The sequence below is a fragment of the Notamacropus eugenii genome, chromosome 5, assembly GCF_028372415.1.
Source record: "Notamacropus eugenii isolate mMacEug1 chromosome 5, mMacEug1.pri_v2, whole genome shotgun sequence".
NCBI lineage: Eukaryota > Metazoa > Chordata > Mammalia > Diprotodontia > Macropodidae > Notamacropus > Notamacropus eugenii.
In genome coordinates, this window is record NC_092876.1 from 26,550,269 (window position 1) to 26,569,154 (window position 18,886).

General features: G+C 47.8%; 1 protein-coding gene across 2 annotated transcripts in view; it reads right to left on the bottom strand.

Moving 5' to 3' along the window:
• The window catches only part of LOC140503722 (cell adhesion molecule CEACAM6-like), a 32,793-nt gene extending 16,696 nt beyond the window's left edge, over nucleotides 1-16,097 (bottom strand). Inside the window, exons 1-6 of one of the 2 annotated variants that reach the window (XM_072607943.1) lie at nucleotides 15,768-16,097; nucleotides 14,473-14,826; nucleotides 8,231-8,509; nucleotides 7,588-7,842; nucleotides 1,386-1,661; nucleotides 1,037-1,306 (exon numbers count right to left, since the gene is read on the bottom strand). In XM_072607943.1, the coding sequence (XP_072464044.1) occupies nucleotides 1,037-1,306; nucleotides 1,386-1,661; nucleotides 7,588-7,842; nucleotides 8,231-8,509; nucleotides 14,473-14,826; nucleotides 15,768-15,831 (1,498 nt within the window). In that variant the 5' untranslated portion in view covers nucleotides 15,832-16,097. The remainder of the gene's footprint in view (nucleotides 1-1,036; nucleotides 1,307-1,385; nucleotides 1,662-7,587; nucleotides 7,843-8,230; nucleotides 8,510-14,472; nucleotides 14,827-15,767) is intronic. The other variant, XM_072607944.1, reaches the window with a different exon arrangement.
• Nucleotides 16,098-18,886: the final 2,789 nt, after the last annotated feature.

Genomic DNA, 18,886 nt, shown 5'->3' on the forward strand with positions numbered 1-18,886 from the left:
TCAGTTTTACCTGAAATTGAGGGAGTGAAAATTAACTTTGGATTCACCAGATTTTTAGACATCCAGGATGTTTGGGCCAAGTCACAAATGAACTAGTGATGTGACAATGGTCAATATTAAACACTCTCTGAGCCTTGAGTGTCAGGTTCAACCTCACTGGTCTACCCAGCATTGATGAATGGCATGTATCAATAAGGTAGGTATGCAATCATCTCTTCTTTTCTGGTATTATGCTTTCGGGGACTCTGTTTTATCTACTAAGTAACCTTTAGTGTTCTGAATCTGGCATTCAAGGTTTTTCACAAAATGTCAGCAGACCTTTATAATACTTCTCTTGGTCATATATTATCTGCTCAGGCTGCATTGTTTTACATTCTGCTCTCAGACATGTACTATAGCTTCCCTCCTCTGAACATCGGCTCAGGCTATTTCTCCATGGAATAGAATATTCTCCCTGTTAAAGTACCATCCTCCTTTAAAACAAAATTCAAGTGAGAGCTCTTCTTTGAAACCTGACCTGATTTCTGCCCAATCCCAAACCAGAATGGTCTTTCCCCCCAGGTCTCCCACAACACTATTTTGTAGCCATAGTCTAAATATGCATATCATGTAATATTGCACTTCAGTTAACTCTGTTTGTGGTCTGATTCTTTCACTAGATTGTAAGGTTCCTGAAAATAGGAAAGGGAGTCTTAGCTAAACCTTATATTTCCCTCTGTGCCTGTCACAGGGCTCTGCAGAAGGTCTGCACCTAAATGTGTGTCAAATGATGAATGAACTTGTATTGTACATGACATTTTCTAAGGTGATTTTAGGAGAGAGGGAGACTGGTCTCCATTTTTACCAAAGATAAAATAGTTATAATTGGACTGACATTCACTAAAAGTCTGACCACATTTACCAGATCTTTACATGTCGTCTCCTAGTTCATCATGAAAAACCATCCTCCTTAATGGGCCTGAGCACCTGCTCCTGGCCTCTCACCTTTGGCCAACCCAAAAAGTGAATTCTCTTAGAGAAGGGAGAGACCACTTACCAATCGAGACTGTGACAACCTTAGAGACTGATAAGTTGGTCATGTTGTTCCATGCCAAACATGTATAGCTTCCTGAATCTTCCCAAGATGTATTGTTGATGGTGTATGAGTTATCAGAGAAGTTACAGGTAACGGTACCATTGACTCGCCATTCATACTGTGCAGGGGGGTAAGACTCAACCTGACACACTAAGGTCAGTGGATTGTTGATTGTGACCTGAATCTTGTCTCCTTCAGGGGTTGGAGAAAATGTGATACTGTCTGGTCCGTCTGTGAAAAAAAGAAAGAGATGAGATGTGAGCCATTGTTGGGGAAAGGATTGGAGAAGGAGGAGACCAGAGTCACTCACAGTTCACAGTCAGAGTAAGGGGGTCACTTCTGTTGTTGCTGATTGGATTCCAGACTTCACACTGATAGGACCCTGCATCCTCCCTCCTCACATTCCTGATGGTGAGCATCTGGTTATTCTCAGACAGGTACTTCCTCTCATTGAGTGACAGGGACTCATTATTGAAGACCCAGAGAATGTTTATCCCCTGGTGTTCTGTGATACATGTGATGACCAAAGTGGTATTCTCCAGGACGTTGGTACTGCTGGCAGTGAGGTTAGGTTTAGATACTATTTCTGTAGAGAGGAAAAGAAGAGAGAGTTGTGTGAGAAACTGTCCTGTATTTTCATCGGGTCATGTCGTCCAAAGCCCAAGCCCAAACCCTTCTACTGAAGACATACAGCAATGGTCCCTGGCCCCATGGTCAGGGAGATGCTCCCTGGTTCTGTAGCTGTGCCAATAAGGAAGGTGAGGAAGAAGCCCAGGGGATGAAGTGCTGTGTCCTGGGCCAATCCCTTCTCTAGACAGGACCTGGGACATGCAAACCTAGTGACTAAGGTGGGGATGGGAGTCAAGCATTTATGAAATGCCTACTATGTGCCTGGCACATGGTAGGAGCTATCTACATGCTGTTATTTTCCTCATTATTATAATTATTGTTCTTGTCAAGCATAGTGTTAAATATCATGTTACCTAATTTATCCTCTTGGGAAGTAGGGGCTACTATTCTTTCCATTTTACAGTTCAGGAAACTGAGGCAGACAGTAGTTAAGTGACTTGTCCCAGGTCACACATCTAGAAAGTGTCTAAGTCTTTCTGAATCCAGGCCCAGTGCCCTCCCTATCCACTGGGGATCCCAGCCTCTCACCAGTCATCTCATGCTAATCCAGGTCCTTAACCTGGAGTCTGAATTTCATCTTTAAAAAGGGTTGAAGACTGTATTTCAGTAGAATTCCTTCCTCTGAATTCTATAGATTATATTTTCTCCAATTAAAAGCAACCTTCTGAGAAGGGGACCCTGGACTCCTCTAGCCTTCCTGGGGCTCTTTGATGTAACAAAAAGCTCTCCTGGCTCCCATCACTCTCTGTTCCTCAGTTATTCCCTTAATTTACTTTGCTCCTTCCTAATTGTGGTACCAGGAAGTATATAATGCACATATTATTGTGGGTCTTGTTTCCTCTCCTTGTGCTGACACTCACCTCCTCTGGGCCTCAGTTTCCCCATCTGTAAAATGAGGGAGCAGGACTAACTGCCTTCTAGGTCCCTTTCACCAGGATCCTCGCACCCCACTTTACAAAGGGGAAAGTGGATATTCAAAGAGATGATGAGATATTGTTCGGAAATTGAGTGACTTCTCCTATTCCAGGACCTGAGCTCTTACCCTCTTTGCCCAGTGGTCCTTGGGGGCCTTTCTCAGACCAGGAACCTGAAGGCTTTGAGCTGGCAGAGATCAGAGGACCCTGGATCTCCATCTCAAAGAGCCTTCACCATCATCTAATGAACCTCCTTATTTTCCTGATGGGAAAAATGAGGGCTCCCAGGGGTCACGTGACTTGTTCAAGGTCCATTGGATAACAATAACAGAACTAGGGTTGGAACCCAGGCATTCTGGTTCTGAAGCCAAGTTCTCAAGAGCACACCCCAAATTCTCTGAGGATGTTTTCTCCCTATAGATATGGGAGCAATTGGCAGAGAGACAACCCTGAGCTCAGAGCCGCTTTGCTTTGGGTTCCCTCTTCCTCAGGTGCCTTAGGAGGGCCCTGGGGCCCCATGTGGTTTTATTGGCAAACACAGTTTCCTTTCCAAATCAGAGCCCCTGCCAGGGGTGGGCTCCCATGTGTGTGGGGGTGGCTGTGCTCCCTTCCACAAACCTCCCCTGGAGAGGAGTATAGACAAGGTACCTCATGGGGAGACCCAGGACATCTACAGTGTCTGGCTTGTGGTACGAAAAGCTTGGACTCCCACAGGTTCGCTAGTGATTTGAGCCTTATGCACCATCCATGGTCAAATGAGATGACATTTATAAAGAGCTCAGCATGGTGCCTGCACACAGTAGGCACTCAAAAACTCCTTGTTCTCTTCCTCCTCCCCCTAGTGCAGTTTTTGTTCCTTCTTTGACCAGCTGGGGACACAAAGAGGTCAACAGATGCTCTCTGCCCCAGGAGAGACACTGCAGCATCCCCTGAGGGCTCAGGAGCCTTGGCTGGGATGAGACCCAGGGTAGACCAACACTCTGCCCCTGTCTGAGCAGCAGAGAACCAGAGATGGCAGGGGGCACCTGGCCCAAGATCCCTCAGCATGCCTGATCTATGGTCATCCAGCCTCTGCTCATTCATGACCTTATCAATGTTCAGGTCCTGTTTCCCTGGTGGTCAGCTCTGCTTGTGAGGTCTCCCTTATGCTGTGTGACACTGGCACCCTGGGACATCACCCTTTGGGTCCTAGTTCTCACCTCAGGAACAATATAGAGTATCACTGACCTGCTACCACACAAAGGCCTTTCAGGATCCTGAGGACTGTTTTCTTGTACCCTCCCCACTCTGATCCATCCCTCCAGCCATGACTGAGTCACCACATTCCTGTGGGTAGATACTCTGATGCTTCAGTTAACTATTATTTGTAGGAGGTCTTCCCTCTACCCCATAATTCTTGGGCCCTCTGTCCTTAGGAAATGAATATCATGAACTTCTGAACCTGAAGAATTCATCTCGTGGCGAAACTTGGAATGATGGGCCTCTGTTCACTTGGCAAAGAGCAGTCTTCTAATGATGGACCTTCCTGGCTCCATGAGACATCACTAGGGTCTTGTCCATGTCCATCTTAACATGAGGTGCCCAGAAATGAACACAGCATTTGTTCCCAGGGTGGCCTGTCCCTCCCAGAACCCAGAAGGACCCCTGCTTCCCTGGCTCCAGACAGCATGCTTCTATTGCTACAGCCCAAGACTGAGTCAGCTTTTAGTGCAAACAGTCCGTGAATTTTTTCGACACCAACTGTTGTCAGGTCTCTTTCTCCACCATTTGTATTCAGTCAATTCCTCTAAACCTTGTGACTTTGAAGAAAGGGTCATTTAGTCCCAGTTGAATCTCATCTTTCTTTGGAGACCTCTACTGAGGAGAAGCCTTCTATCTGTCAAGGCTATCTGCCCCCATTTTGGACCATTGTAATTGTTAGAAAGTTTGCTCTGACAATCAGCCTGATTCTACATCTCTGCACCTTTGATTCACTGCTCTGGGGTCAAGTACAGCAAGACAAATCCCTTTTCTGCTTGATAGCTACAGAAGACTTGGAGACACAGCCCTGTGATTTTGGAGTTGATGGGACTTTGGTGACCATCAAAACCATCTCAGGCCTGAAGAAGAATCTTTAGTACATTCTACTTGACAGATGCTAGTGCAGCCCCCAAAGAGGAGGAAAGGAAGGATGGGGAAGGGAAGGGGCCTTTATTAAGTCTTTAATGACTACTGGGTGTGCTCGACACTGTGCTAAGTGCTTTACAGGTACAATTTCCTTTGAACCTACATACTCTTGAGGAACCCATTCTACTTTGGGACAGAATTAGGGAATTTCCCACTGAAGACCAAAATGTCCAGTTGTATGGGACCTTTAAGGCCATTGTGCCCTCTCTCCATTTACCTCTGTGTGCTCCTGGCTCTGTCCTCTGAGGCCAGATGGAACACATCTGATTTCCCTTCCCTGGAACAGTCCAACAAACTGCTATCATGTGTCTCCTCCAAGACCCTTTTCCAAGCTAACTTAAGTTGCCTCAGCTGGCCCACCAATGATATGGATAGCAGATCCTTCACCAACCTTGTTGCCTTCCTCTGGACACTCTCCAATGTCTGAATGTCCTTTGTAAACTGTGTCATCTAGAACCAGATACAATACTCTGAATGCCACTGGATGGTCTGGAAGGACTGTTATCTCCTTATCCTTGGCAGTGGCCATGCTTTAATTGCAGTACATTTTTTGGCTACCTTATCATTCCATTGACTCAAGTATGAAGCTTGTGGTTCACTCAGAGCCCTGCCCCTCCTCCCCCTGTCAAGTTATTTTTTCAGATGAACTGCTGTCTCATCATTGGATTTTGAGTTTGTGATGATCCCCTCTTTCATGGGAGCTTGGCCTCTTTTAAGGCAATTTAACGTTATGTCCAAAAGTCAGGTGTCCTGTTTGCCCCAATCTCCCCCTCTCTAAGCCAACTCTCCTTACTTACTTGAACTATTTTTCCTATAACTTGGTGACTAGTACTTTCCCCATCTGGGCCCATTCTTGGTTTTGCTTTGGACTTTTTGAACTCAAGGGCAGGACCTGACATTGGTGCCCAATAATTTTCATCTGGTCACATTTCATTCACCAGGCCACCTTGCTGAAATGCTTCTGGATTCTAATTGGTCCATGCATATAGTCATCTTCCGCTTGACTTTTTCCTCTTAAATTTCAAAATTATGCTTTCATTCTGTATAATTATTAGAATAAGAGCCACCACTTACATAGCTCTTTACATACATTGTCTCATTGACCCAAGTCAGAGATAAGAACATCTACCAAGACAGGGCCAAGAACAGAAACCTCTGAAGATTTGTATGAACTGATTCAGAATTAAGTGAGAAGAACCAAGAGAAGAATTTATACAATAACTACAGCGCTATAAAGGCAAAGTGCTTAGAAAGACTGAAGACTCCAATCAATGCAGGGATCAACCAGGAGTCACAAAGACACACAATGCAATAAGCTCCTCACTTCCCACCACAGAGATGACAGACTCAGGGTATACACTGGTGAGAGACTTTGTGGGTATAGCCAACATGGGAATTAGTTTTGCTTGATTGGCCATACCCATCACAAGAATTTCCTTTTTCTTTAGTGGGGGGGCAAGAAGAAGATGGGAGAGAAAATAGATTTGGGGTAATTGAGAATTTTAAATTAAGTAATTTAAGCCAAAGGTATAAAATACTCTCAAGTGCAGGGTGAACCAGACTAAAATGGAAATGGAAAATACTTACCAAGACAAATAAAAATATAATAACCCAAAGACAATAATACATTTAAGAAATAAGTCAATATGTGGGCCTTAGGGATCCCTCTGTGCAGCTTTAGGCCAAGAAGAGACATCTCTCCTTCAAGGCACATCCTGCTGCAGCCTGAATTTCCCAGGGTCAAATCCCCAGCCCACCATTCTACTCTTTCTCCTGCTCTCCATTCCACCTACCTCACACTCAACTCCTTTCAACACAACACATACAGCAGCAGGAAGCTGTGGGTTTGTAACAACAAAACTCCATGAATTTTGCCAGAGATCTTAATAGGGCTAAGAAAGAAAAGGAAACTGAGGCTGCAGATGATCTCTCTAGAGTCCTGCTATACACCAGTGTGAATCAGGATGCAGAGGGTCTGTCATCAGTACATATGAGTGACAGACAATACCTACTCAGAAACTATTATCCACAGAGCACATGTGGAATGGCAGGCAAGCTACAAGACCAGGGAAGTGAGACAGTGGTGAGATGCCAGATCTAGGCATACGTATTTGACCAGTCATCTGGACAAGAGCCCAGTTTCATATTGGGTATGTCCCTGTGTGATATTGCATGTCACAAAGAAGGGACATATGAATGCAAAGGTGAATCTGTGTGTGAAAGGAGACAAAGCTGAAATTCCCCTTCCCATTTTCTGAATTTCCTTTCCAAAGGGGATCAGAGCCAACCCTATTACACAATCAGAGCTTACATTCCAAATAAGACCCCCATACAGGCCCATAGTCCCAAGTGAGACAGACTGAAGGAAAGACCACAGGGTCTAGGGACAGTCATTGAAGCTGTGGCCCTAGAATGAGAGGTGTGTCTCTGACAGCAGGACAGAACAGAATGAAAATGAGAGGGAGGAGGAGAACGACAACAACAGCTCACACGCTTTTTGTACCTAAAATGTAAAAAGAACTTCCTCTATCACAGAATCTTGTGCTATGGGCAGTGAAGGACTATCCAGCCTTCCAGAGGAAGAAACTGAGGCTCAGAATGGAGGATGGACACCTGGGTGCACAGGTAGATGGTAGAGTCAGGTCTCCAGCCCAAGTTTCATGATTCTGAGCTCAGAGATCCTTTCACTACAACATGTAGTGCCATTGGGCCCAGGGGGCAGAATGCCACTAACCTTTGTTTCTTTCATGCCAGGGAAGGGGAGAGCCCAACACAAAACTGAGGACAGGTCCATTTACTCACCAGAGATTGTGACATTGATGTCTTTGCTGCTGGACAGGCCAGAGACTGAATTAGATGCATTACAGATATAGGTTCCAGTGTCATTCAGAGACACATCAGGAATAGAGAGCTGGGGTGTGGATGTCCTCTCAACTCCATTGAAGAGCCAAGTGTACTGGGCAGGTGGGTTAGAATCAGCAGAGCAGGACAACACAAGAGTTGCCCCTACAGGGTAATTAGGGTTTATGGGGACAACTACGGGGGTATCCGGGCCATCTGGAGCAAAGAGAATGAGTCCATATTGAGATAAAGACAGAGAGAAGGGAAATTTCCTGTTCTATAACCCATCACCAGGGACCATTGTATCTCCCTGACCCTCCTTGGAGCTGGACATTCACAGCTCATCCTCGACTTTTCAGGTTTCAACCTGAGATCCCTTAACTTGAAAGGTCTTAAAGCCTTCCCTAGCTCAGCACCATGGCTGGCCCAGCTCCATCATAGATGGGAAAGCATCACGGCCAATCTGGGCCCCCTAAGATCAAGAGAGACAGGAACCTCAGAGATCTGATTTTCAGCACTCAGGCAAGTGACTGAATGAGTCTGACCTCTGGGAACACACCACCAGACTATGAGCATGTACTATATAGAAAGAGAATTTACTTACAAGTAATATTCAGAGTGAATGGTTGACTCCTACTTCTACTAACTGGGTTCCAGATTTCACACTCATAGGGTCCTTGGTCTTCCCTTGTGACACTGATTATAGTGAGTGTCCTGTTATCCGAGGACAACGATATCCTATCACCAACTGGGGAGCTTTGGTTTATGAACCAAACCAGGTCTGTGACATCTTGACTATTAGACTCGCATGTCAAGGAGACAGTGTCCTTGTTCTCCACTGGGGCCATGTTGGTGCTGCTGATGGTAGGTGGGGGTAGTAGTCCTGTGCAGAAAATAGACAGAAGACGACTGTTTGGTTCCTTTTCTTAACCTTCCAACCAAACATCTGGTTTGGAAGTACCTCCCTATGACCTTGGCAAAGAGGGAGGTCTTGGAAAATGAGGCCAAGAACCTGTGATCTCATTGTCATGACTGCTTTCTGTGATGCAGGTCATGGCTTTTTCAGGCCTTAGGAGGGCTGAAACATCTTGAGTTGCTTTGGGTGACAACCATATTCCCCTCGATCCCAAGCCCCTGGAGCTGAATGTTTACAGTATGAGAGTCTGGTCCAGAGATGAGAGGCTCCCATGGCCATTACCTTGGCTGTATTTGAGGTCTTTCTAGCTTGGCAGGACCTGGGAGAGTTTATGTTCTCTTGACCTGGATCTCAAGAAGCCAGGGTCACCTCGACACCTTGATGAGATATTGGTGAAGGTCAGAGGACAAGCTAGAGGCATCACCTTAACTCCAAAGGAAAGGGGGAGATTGGGAATAGATCAGCTAACAGCCACAGGCAGAATGGAGTCCTGGGCTGGAAATCAAGAGACCTGGTTTTAATCCAGGAGTTTCTAAGGCATAATAGCACCCCCTGTGCCTAGGACTGTGTCTTGCCCATAGGGGAAATTAATCCCCATTTACAGAATATTCTTTGATTCTCTGCTCTGGACACTCCCTTTTCCCAGGAGTTTCTTCTCCTAAGACATGAGAATGTTGAATGTGATTTGTTTCAAGGTCTCCTCAGGCTCAGATATCCTTTTGTTACTAGGAAGCAGAGCCTTCATGGCCCAAAGAGGGCTCAGATAGTGGCCTTTCCTTGTCCCTGGCTTCTCTTGTAGTAGGCAAGTCAGCCTCATGACTGAGAAAGGTGTGTGTCTCAGAATAAGCCCTGGGGCAAATTCAGCAGACTTACCAAACTCCCTCCTTGGGTCATCCTTCCCCATCTGTCTAAGGATTGATTTCCAAAGAGGAACAAATTAGGAATATTTGCATTTTTCTTACCTTCTTTCTCCCTCTTTTTGGTAGAGTTCCCACTCCCTCCCTTGACCCCTGTTCAGAGGTTTAAGGTGAAGGAGAGTGTGTCTCATCTCTTGCAAAGATACTGGGAGAGCCTTGTACATAGTAAGGCTGAGTGGGATTGGCCAAGGAGCTAACAAGGCTGAGGCCAGCTAGTCATTTCTGATGTGTAATGAGGACATGCAGGGCAGTGAGCATACTCCTGGGAAAGAAGACCATGGTAGCTTTTTTGAAGGGTGTCTTGGCAGCCCGGATGAATCTTATACCAGACATGGCATAGTGCAGAGTGTTAGACTTAAGAAAGACCTGAGTTCAAATGACTCAGGGATATGACTTATTAGCAAGTCATTTAACTCATCTGTGCCTTAGGCTCCTCATCTGTAAAATGGGGATAATAGTGCTCACCTCTCAGTTGTTGGGGGGATCAAATGAGACCATCTATGTAAAGTTCTTTGTAAGACAGAAGGTGTTACATAGATGTAAGTGGTCACCTTTTGTAACAAGGAGGGTCCCAGTAAGTGGACTTGGTTGGAGGGAGATGGGGTAGAGCAAGGCTTTAAGGTCATGGTCTCTACTGATGTGACAGGAGCAAAGGGAGATGGATCATGGAGAGAGAGGGAAGTAGGACACAGGCCACTTGGAGACAAGACAGAGCCCATGACACGCTATAGGGCAAAGGAGAAAGAGTACTGGATTCAGGGTCAGAGGGTCCTGGATTCAAACCCTTCCTCTATGTGTCCTTGGTCAAGTCCCTTCCTCTCTCTAAGACTCAGTCTCTTTGTTTGTAAAAGGAGAGGGTTACATTAAAGTATATCTGAGATCCTTTTCCAGGGCTCAGTGGAGGATTCCATCATCCCTGCATGACAGAGTTTCTGTACCTTTCTTTGTGCCCCTCTAATGCACCCATCACACCACTGTGAAAACAATGGGAAGTGTACATAGATCTGATCATGTCACTCCTCTCCTCAAGGACATCTTGGGGCTCACTGTTACCTGCTATCTCAAGGTTAAACTTCTTTACCTGCTGTTCAGGCCTCTGTACTCTCTTGAGCCATCCTTCCTCTGCAGCCTTATCTCATACCACTCTTACATCTATGTTAAATCCTCTGACCAAACTGAATGACTGTCTGCCTATGAGGTGTGTCTCATTCTCGGCAACCTTCAAGCCTTGGACCATGATTCACAGGACTATAGGGCAACAGATTCTGAGCTGGCAGGGACCTTAGAGATCATCAGAACTGCTGACTCTCTACCTTCTTTATCTTATGGGTCCCTTGGGCAGTCAGTCTGAGGAAGCCTATGGATTTGTCTCAGAGTCATGGTTCTCAACTCACAGAATGAAATACAGAGGAATATAAAGAAAACCAAAAGTTAGTCAAAAGAAAGATGTGAGTTTTTCCCATTCACGTTTATGAATCCCCTAAAGTCCAAGAATCCTGATCTAGGTTGATGCCCTTGTTTGAGGAGAAAATCAAGCCCTCACATTGTGCCTTGTCTGTGACCAAACAGCCAGCAAGCAGCAGGTCTAAATTTGAACCCAGGCCCTCTGACTCCAGGCTCAGTCCTCTTTCCCCTCTAGAAAATTACTCAAGCTCAGACCTTCAGAGAACAGTCCATTGCTACAGGAGTTAGCAGTGTCTGATCTCAGGTATTCCAATATCTGAAAACATTGTTTTTTGTACCACACTGCCAAGTGTCTAGCATATGATGAAATGAAATTGTATTTTTTTTTAAAAAAAACAGTCCCAAAATTATTCCAGGGAGTAACCACTGAGTCCCTAATAACTTAGGGCTGACCTAGGCAGTCCCCAAGGCTCCTTCCAGCTCTAGAAGCTTGGCCAAAGGGCCAGTTCTGACCAGCTCAAGGCAGCTAAATGTTAGAGCAGAGGAGAGACAGTGCTGGTGGTCTGGGATTCCCCAGGGAGCTCCCTCATCATGGACACTCCCTGCCCCATTGAACCACAGCAGTGAGTGTGGCCAACAAGATACCCAGGAAGCATTGGAAGGGATGGCCAATGAGAAGGGAGAAGGCCAGAGGAAGGAGCCAACTCCTCAAGGGTCAAGATCTGCTCAGAACCATGAACAGCAGGAGAAAGGAAGGAATCCCAGCAACCCAGAGACCTCATGCTCCCAGACAAAGACAACACAGCAGTCCAGAGACAAAACCCGAAGCCCATGTCCGACATGAGCCTTTCTGGTCTCAGTGCATCACTGCAGAGAGTGGGGGAAGGGAAAGCAAGTCCCTCCAGGTGTTCTCTATTTCTCCACCCTGGATGGCTCAGGTCAGCACAGCCTCTTCCCAATGGCATTTTGCACCACTCCTCTTTAGAATCTCAATGTTCCAGCACACTTGACTTCTATCACAAACCACACCTCACAGAGAATTTCCTACAGTCTTGGAATCCTTTCTTCCTTATTCACCTACCATCACCCCCCACCCCCCACATTTATACTGGAGGATCCCTGCCAGCCTCAGCTCACTTTCCATCTCCTTCAAGAAATCTTTGCTCATGTCCCCTGCCTCAGCTGACAACCCTTCCTCAAATTATAATAGAGCCCTTTACCCCAGACCCAGCACTGGGCCACCTAGCTGCCCAATTCACTCATTGGTCAGGATTGAGTAGGAGGAGCAGTATCCCCATTTTACAGATGAGGTAATGGAGAGTCATAGAGCTCAGGTGACTCATCTGAGGACACAAAGTAAATTCTGGCTTTGAATCCAGATCTCTTGATCCCAGGTCTAGAGCTCACTTTTTTCCTTGGCCCTACACCTCTAGAAGAAGCTGGAAGCCTTGGGAAAGCTAGCTAACCTTCTATCTGGGTCAGGGCCCAATCTTCTGCTGCCTTCAGGCTTGAGAAGACTCTGTGCTCTTGGTTCCACACAAGTTCCTTGTCTCAGCTCCTATCCCTGGGTCTTCTTGGTGCCCTGTTTTCTCCCAGGCTCCTCAGAGAGCCCAGTGGGCTGAGCTTTCTTCTCAGGTCCCAGCTGTTATAGTGCCCTCTGCTAGAAGGGAACCATGCCCCCCAGCCTGGGATGCCCTCCTCTTGCCCTCCCCCTCCCTTCCTCTGCCAGGATGTTTTCCAGGAAACCTTTCCTGATGCCTTTGTCTGCCAGTGCTCTCCCTACCTAATGACCTTGTATTTAACTAGAGGGCCTGCCTGGGGGCCAAGGGGACCTGGGTTCAAGTTCTGCCACAGTGACATCACCTGCTTAATATGGGGGAAGTCAATTCCTGCCTTAGTGCCCAAGAGAACTCTCTAAGACCAGGATTGGAGACAAGGTGCCAGCCTGCCCTGGCAGAGGGGTTGACTCCCCCAGGAAATCATCAGTCCAGGACTCATTCCCCTCATGTTTATTCCACATCCATGTTTCCATGTTTCCTCAATAGAACGTGTGTGCCTTGACTTGTTTTTTTATTCCCTATATCTATAGCTGCATGCAGTAGGTGCCTAATAAATGCTTGTCAATCAAAGGAATAATGACTCTTAGATCCTTCCTCCCACAATGTCCTCTGCCCACTTGCTGAGGGAAAGGAAGACCTCTGGAGATAACCAGGAGGGCCCTGCCCTAACAGTGGCTCCTGTCTCTTACCTGTAATCATTGAATACATCTTGCCACAGACAGATGCCTAGGACCATTTCCATAAGGCACACCCTGGAACAAGGTCCTGGATGTGCTGGACTGTCACCCCTCCCCCAGAGACCATAGCATTTCAGAGCCAGAAATCTCCTGGAAGCCTCTGGGAGTCTTTGCTTCTGAGCCTCAGAGGTCATCTTGTCCAACCCAGGCCTGATGAGGGATCCCCACTCAAACATCCCTGGCAAATGGTCATCTAATCTGTGCTTGAAGATTCCCAGTGCTGGGGAGGTCACTCTCTCCTCAGGTAACCCTCCATGGTAGGAGGCATCTATATCATTCAATGGATGAAATGGTCTACAGGGGGGTCAAGAAGGCCTGAAATCAATCCTGCTCTAGCTACAGACTAGTTTTGTGACTCTGGCCTAGTCACTCTGTCTCTCTCAGGATCATTTTCCTCATTTATACACACAGCACCAACATTGCTGGGTCTTTGAGAGAATCCAATGAAATATGATACATAGAGAATAGTTCCCACCTCCAGGCACTACATGAATGGTACCTCTTGTTGACCATTCCCCAACTGGAAATCTCTCCTTGTTGGGAAAGTCATCCCAGTTGGCACCCTGAGATGGCCTCTTTGCTCCCCACATTGAATTTCTCTTCTCCTCTTACAGCTGAGACCCTAGCAGGAGCTGTGACCCTTTGTCAGAGCCTACCCCTTCAGGGAAGCCTGGGCCCCTCTATCTTGGCTTTTTCTCTAGAACATGGAGGAGATACAAGTATCTTCCCTCTGGGGTCCCTTCCCAGCTCTGGGAACCTCAGGATGAACAGGCCTCCAGGTGGTCCTGGGCACCCAGGCAGTCAGACTTCTGGCTCTTGGGGAGTAGGGAGTCTGGGTTCTAGGTCTGCTGGGCACAGGTGGAAAGGGTGTGTCATGGTTGTTCCCACCCCCAGCAAAGCTCCCCCTGCCTCATGGACTTTTATCTATCTTGGGGCAGGTGAACTTCAGGTTTCCTGTCTCAGGCACAACTGGAGTGGCCAGGTGCCCCCTCCTGAGGCCTCAGCAGCCTCTCCTAGCTTCACATAATGGCCTTGGAAAGCTGGGAGGAAGAAGGAAGCTCTCTTCCAAATACTGATTGCCTAGAGCCTCAGAAGACAGGGACCTCTGAACTCTCTTGTGCTCCCTGTGACCCATAAGCAAGCAGGTCTGCGTTTGATTAGTTCTTATCTCTTTGGTCTACTTTATGTGGGGGTGGGTCATACTTTGCATTCTCTCTGCTCCCTGGGCAAGGAGATTAGGTGAGGGCTCTCAACCCAGACTGAGGGAGGGGAATGGAGGGATGATGTGGGCCCATGGGAAGGGCAGCACTTACCATACACGACCAAATATCCTTGTACTGTTTCTATCAGGGCGCTAATGGAATTAAAAAATTGTACAGTGTAGTTGTCAGTGTCACTGAGTCTGAGGTTGGAGATGAGCAGGGAGCCATTGGAGAACACATTCAGCCGATTATCTGTTGCGCTCAGATGTCCATCAGCAACACGGTAGAAAGCAATCTCGTTGTCTAATGTCCTTTTTTGCCAAGTGTAGCTGGGAGGCTGCTCCGAGATTCCCTGGATGTCCAAGATGACGCTGCTGCCCACTGCCCCATAGGGTGGCTTTGGCACAACAGTGACAGAAGCACTTTGGGCAGATGTTGGCTGGATCCAGCAGCTGAGGATGGAGGCTGAGAGGGGAGGAAGGAGGCAGAGGTCAGCAGGGTCCCCTGCCCTCCTGAGGGGCCCAGGTCACTGAGCTGTCCCCAACATAGGGGTGGGGGCTGCTAAGCCTGCCCCAGGGTCTGCTGGGGGCACAATGGGGTGTGTTTGAAGGGGATTCATGTGCCTCTGTCTCAGTCTGTCAGTCCCAGTCTCTGAAGAGGACCTGAAAGTTTGCTCTGTAACCACTGTTGGCTCCCTCCATAGACTTGATTCAGAAAGAATGTGCTGATATGGTCAGCCAGACATTGAAGGGAGAAATGAATCAATAAGGTGTTGTGGTTAAGGATAGAAACCGGATCTTAGACCCGGAGAAGACCTTAGAGATTCCTGAATTAAACACCCTTAATTTACAATTAAGGAAACTGAGGCCCAGATAAAGCATCAGATATGACTGATATTAAATAGGAAATGGTAAAACAGCATTTGAACCGAGATCCTCTAGTCCAAACCCAGGGAGGCCTTTCCCATTAAATCCTGGGTTCATTTTAAGCCTGACAGTGTAGCTCCCAAGAAGCCCTGGGAGGAAGGTGGTGTTCCAGGCAGACACAAACTAAGAGGGGTAAATGGCCTGTCCATGATCACACAGCTAGTAAACATTAGAGTGGGAATCCCTACCCCTCTGACTGTAAAGCCTCCCTGAGCCTCTGCACAGATTACTAGCTCTGAAGCTGGATGTTGCCCTCATTGTCAGGGATGTGGACTGATGGTGGTGAGTTGTTAGGTCCTCCTCTGCCCCTGGGTCAGGGAAGACTCCCCTGGCCAAGTGTGCAGAGACTGTTTCTGGGACAGACCCCCTGGGACTGGTCTCCTTCCTACAGTTTCTTCTGTTGATTCACTTGTCTATACCCGGGTCAGAATCCACCAAGCTGCCTCTCTCCCCTGTGGCCCAGCAGAGCTGGTGTCTCACCTGTAAGCAGGAGCCCCTTCCAGGGGCTGCCCCCACTATGGGGAGCTTGTGAGGGGCTCTCCATCGGTCTCTGCTGTACACTGTGTGTGACTACATCTCTCCTTTCCAGGAATCTCTGCCTTCCCCTCCTGAGCTGTATCTTCCTTTACAGAGCTTATAGGCAGATCCTGGAGGTGTCTCTGCGTGCAGCCCAGAGTGGTGTCTGCTCTGTCTCCTCCTTCCCTAGAGGACTGAGGTCTCTCTCTTCAGGGCTGGAGCTCTTCTATCTGCCAGGATCACATGGGCCCCACAGGGCAGGGACTTGGCCTCCGACTTTCTCCTCCCTCTTCTTCCTTCTCCTCCCAGCTGCTGTGGTTTCCTGCCTCTCCCAGGGAGCCCCTCCCCTGCACAGATCCCTCCCACTGTCCATGGAGAAGTGGTTCTGTCCCCAAGGGGAACAAGGGTCACTCAGCATTACCTACTGTCCTGTTGTGCTGACACCTGACCCTTACTCCTTATTTCCCTCCTGAAGTAGAGAATGTGCACAGAGAGTGGTGAGCAGGGGCATTGAATGTGCTTGGTCCCTATGTGGGGACTCCTCACCTCTCAGGCCAGGGCAGAGTGCTCTGGCCTTTCCTCAGGGATTTCACTGTGGCTTCTGGGAGGGTCCAACAGGGCTAGGGAGTGGGAATAGGGGATGATGCAGTCTAGAGGTGCCTCCCCCATAGTAGGAGCAGATAAGGGGCATCTTCCTCTCCCCACACTCCTCTCTGACTCCCAGCAACGCTCCCTTCCCAACCCTTCCCCTTGCTGGCTGGTTCAGTTGAGGGAAGGGCTGGATCTGGAGCCAAGAACAGGAGAGTTCAAATCTAGCCTCAGATACTAAGCAGCTTTATGACCCTGGGCAAATTACTTAAACTTTACATGCCTCAGTTTCCTCAACTGTGCAATGGGAATGATAATACTTGCATCTGTCTCCCAGGCTTGCTGTGAGAATCAAATGAGACCATGTTGGTAAAGTGCTTGGCACAGTAAAGGAGGACAGCCAGTCACCTTTGGGAGGAGGGAATTGGAAGGGCACAGGACCTGGAGCCAAGATAGCCAGGGATGGAGCTGAGGTGGAGTGTGGAGAATGGGGGAGGCCTGGGGACTTCAGGGGCCTTTGCTTAGGTTAGTCAGTCCATAAACACATTGTAGGCTTCTCCTAAGTGCCTGTCCATGTGCTCATCTCTGGGGATGCAAAGGAAGGTAAAAGTCCCTGCTCTCCCAGTCTAATGGAGTCTGTACAAGTAAGATCAATTAAGGACAAATTGGAGAGCATCTTGGAGGGAAGGCACTAGCCTTGGCAGGGGGGGGTGAGGCTCAGGAAAGACTTGTCCTGGAAGATGGGATTTTGGCTGGGACTTGAAGGAAGCCAGGGTGGGGAGGAGGAGGGAGACACCAGCTCACAGGATTCCCTCAGATATTAAGCCCAGGCACTGAGCTCCATACTGGAGAAACAGGAGAAGACTTCCTAAGCCCCCACCCACTTCTGGAGCTTGGGTCCAATAGGGGAAGAAACACTCGGTAAAACAAACATTTCTCGTAAACAGTTAAAGACTAACTCTTGTCAAATAGCCTTGTGGGTCTGCAAGATCAGCCAATATTTTCCCTATATTGAAGGAGAGGAAACTGACACTCAGAGTGGTCCAGTAACTAGCCCCTGGTCACAGAGGGAACAAGTGGGAACCAGGCATCCAAGTTTCAGTACATTAAGCTGATGTGATCAGTGAGGTTTGGATGACAGGAGGAGGAATTCTGGGTGAAGGGGCTAGATGCAATGACATCCCCTCCCCCACCAAGGGAAGATGAAATCACAAGGTTATGGATTTGACAGTCCGAGAAAATGACTCAAAGAGGGCAGCAAGTGACCTGCCTAGGGTCCCAGAGAGAGTAAATAGGAAAGGTGGCAAGCAAATGCAAGTCATCCAACATTCCATCTTCCTCTGCCTCAAGCATAAGCCAGGGAAGTCTTGAAACTTGTAACTCTGGAGGGGAACACAGCTCCCTGCTCCATCTACATAGGGGGCTTCTAAGGGTGTCCTGGTTGGACAAGGCCTTTGGGTCTTGTGACTATGGAGTCATATATTGCAGGGTTTTCAAGGGTAACTTTGTGGTGATTCCCTCTCTTTCCTCATCCCTCTGCTCTGTGAGTCTAAGCCTCATTCCTGTGTATTCCCTGATCTCTCCAGGAAGCTTAGGTCTATTTCCCAATGGCTTTGTCTTTTTCTCTAGGGAGGCTCAAGTGCCCTTAGATCCATTGTGGGTCTGCTGCCTTTAGAGGCTTCTCAGAGAGGTCTGGTGTTGGACAGAGCAAACTCCTTCATCCATCTCCCAGGGGGACCTGCTTAATGGGATAATAGGATAGAGCCATTTACATCCTGCTAGTGCCACCTGGAGGACCCAAGGAGAACTACAGGAAGAGACAGATTCTTGGGGTCAGGGACACCCAGGAAATATAATTTGTGAGTGATTAGAGCTGGGGAGATATTGGCTTTTATCTTCACCCCCCATTTGTAGCCTACCTGATATTCTCGCTTCTGCTCTAGACCCAGTTCTGGAATGCTGTTCAGTCAAGCCCATCAGGGTTTTCTAGAGCAGAACTGAGCCCCAAGGCCACCCAACCCCAGAAAGTTGGGTTATTCTTGGCCATTGAAACCAACAGGAACCAATTTCTTATCTCCTAGGCCATAACTTGTTCTTGACTATTGGATGGGACTATGTCTTCTGCTGCCGGCTGTCACTGATGACAGACATGGTGGGAGAGATTCTGAGAACTCACTTTCCCTTCAATGCCCAAACATCATAAAATTCAGAGATTGAAGAAAGAGACAATTAGATTTATTTCATCCATTTCAGCTGGTATGAGCTGAATCAGGAGAGAGTTTGCAGGTAGGGATGGACAGCCCATTTGATGACCATTGTTTGAGGTCTCCTCTAACTCTGGATCTCGGAAATTCCCTGGAGCTGAACCCTGTATTCTTCAATGCTTGGAGGAGTTGAGACCCATCCTCACTAATGACTCTCCTCAGCCACCTGTGCCAGCCAACAGCCCAGCTCTCTGGCTGAGGGACCTGGTGGTTCATGTGAAGGCTCCTAGA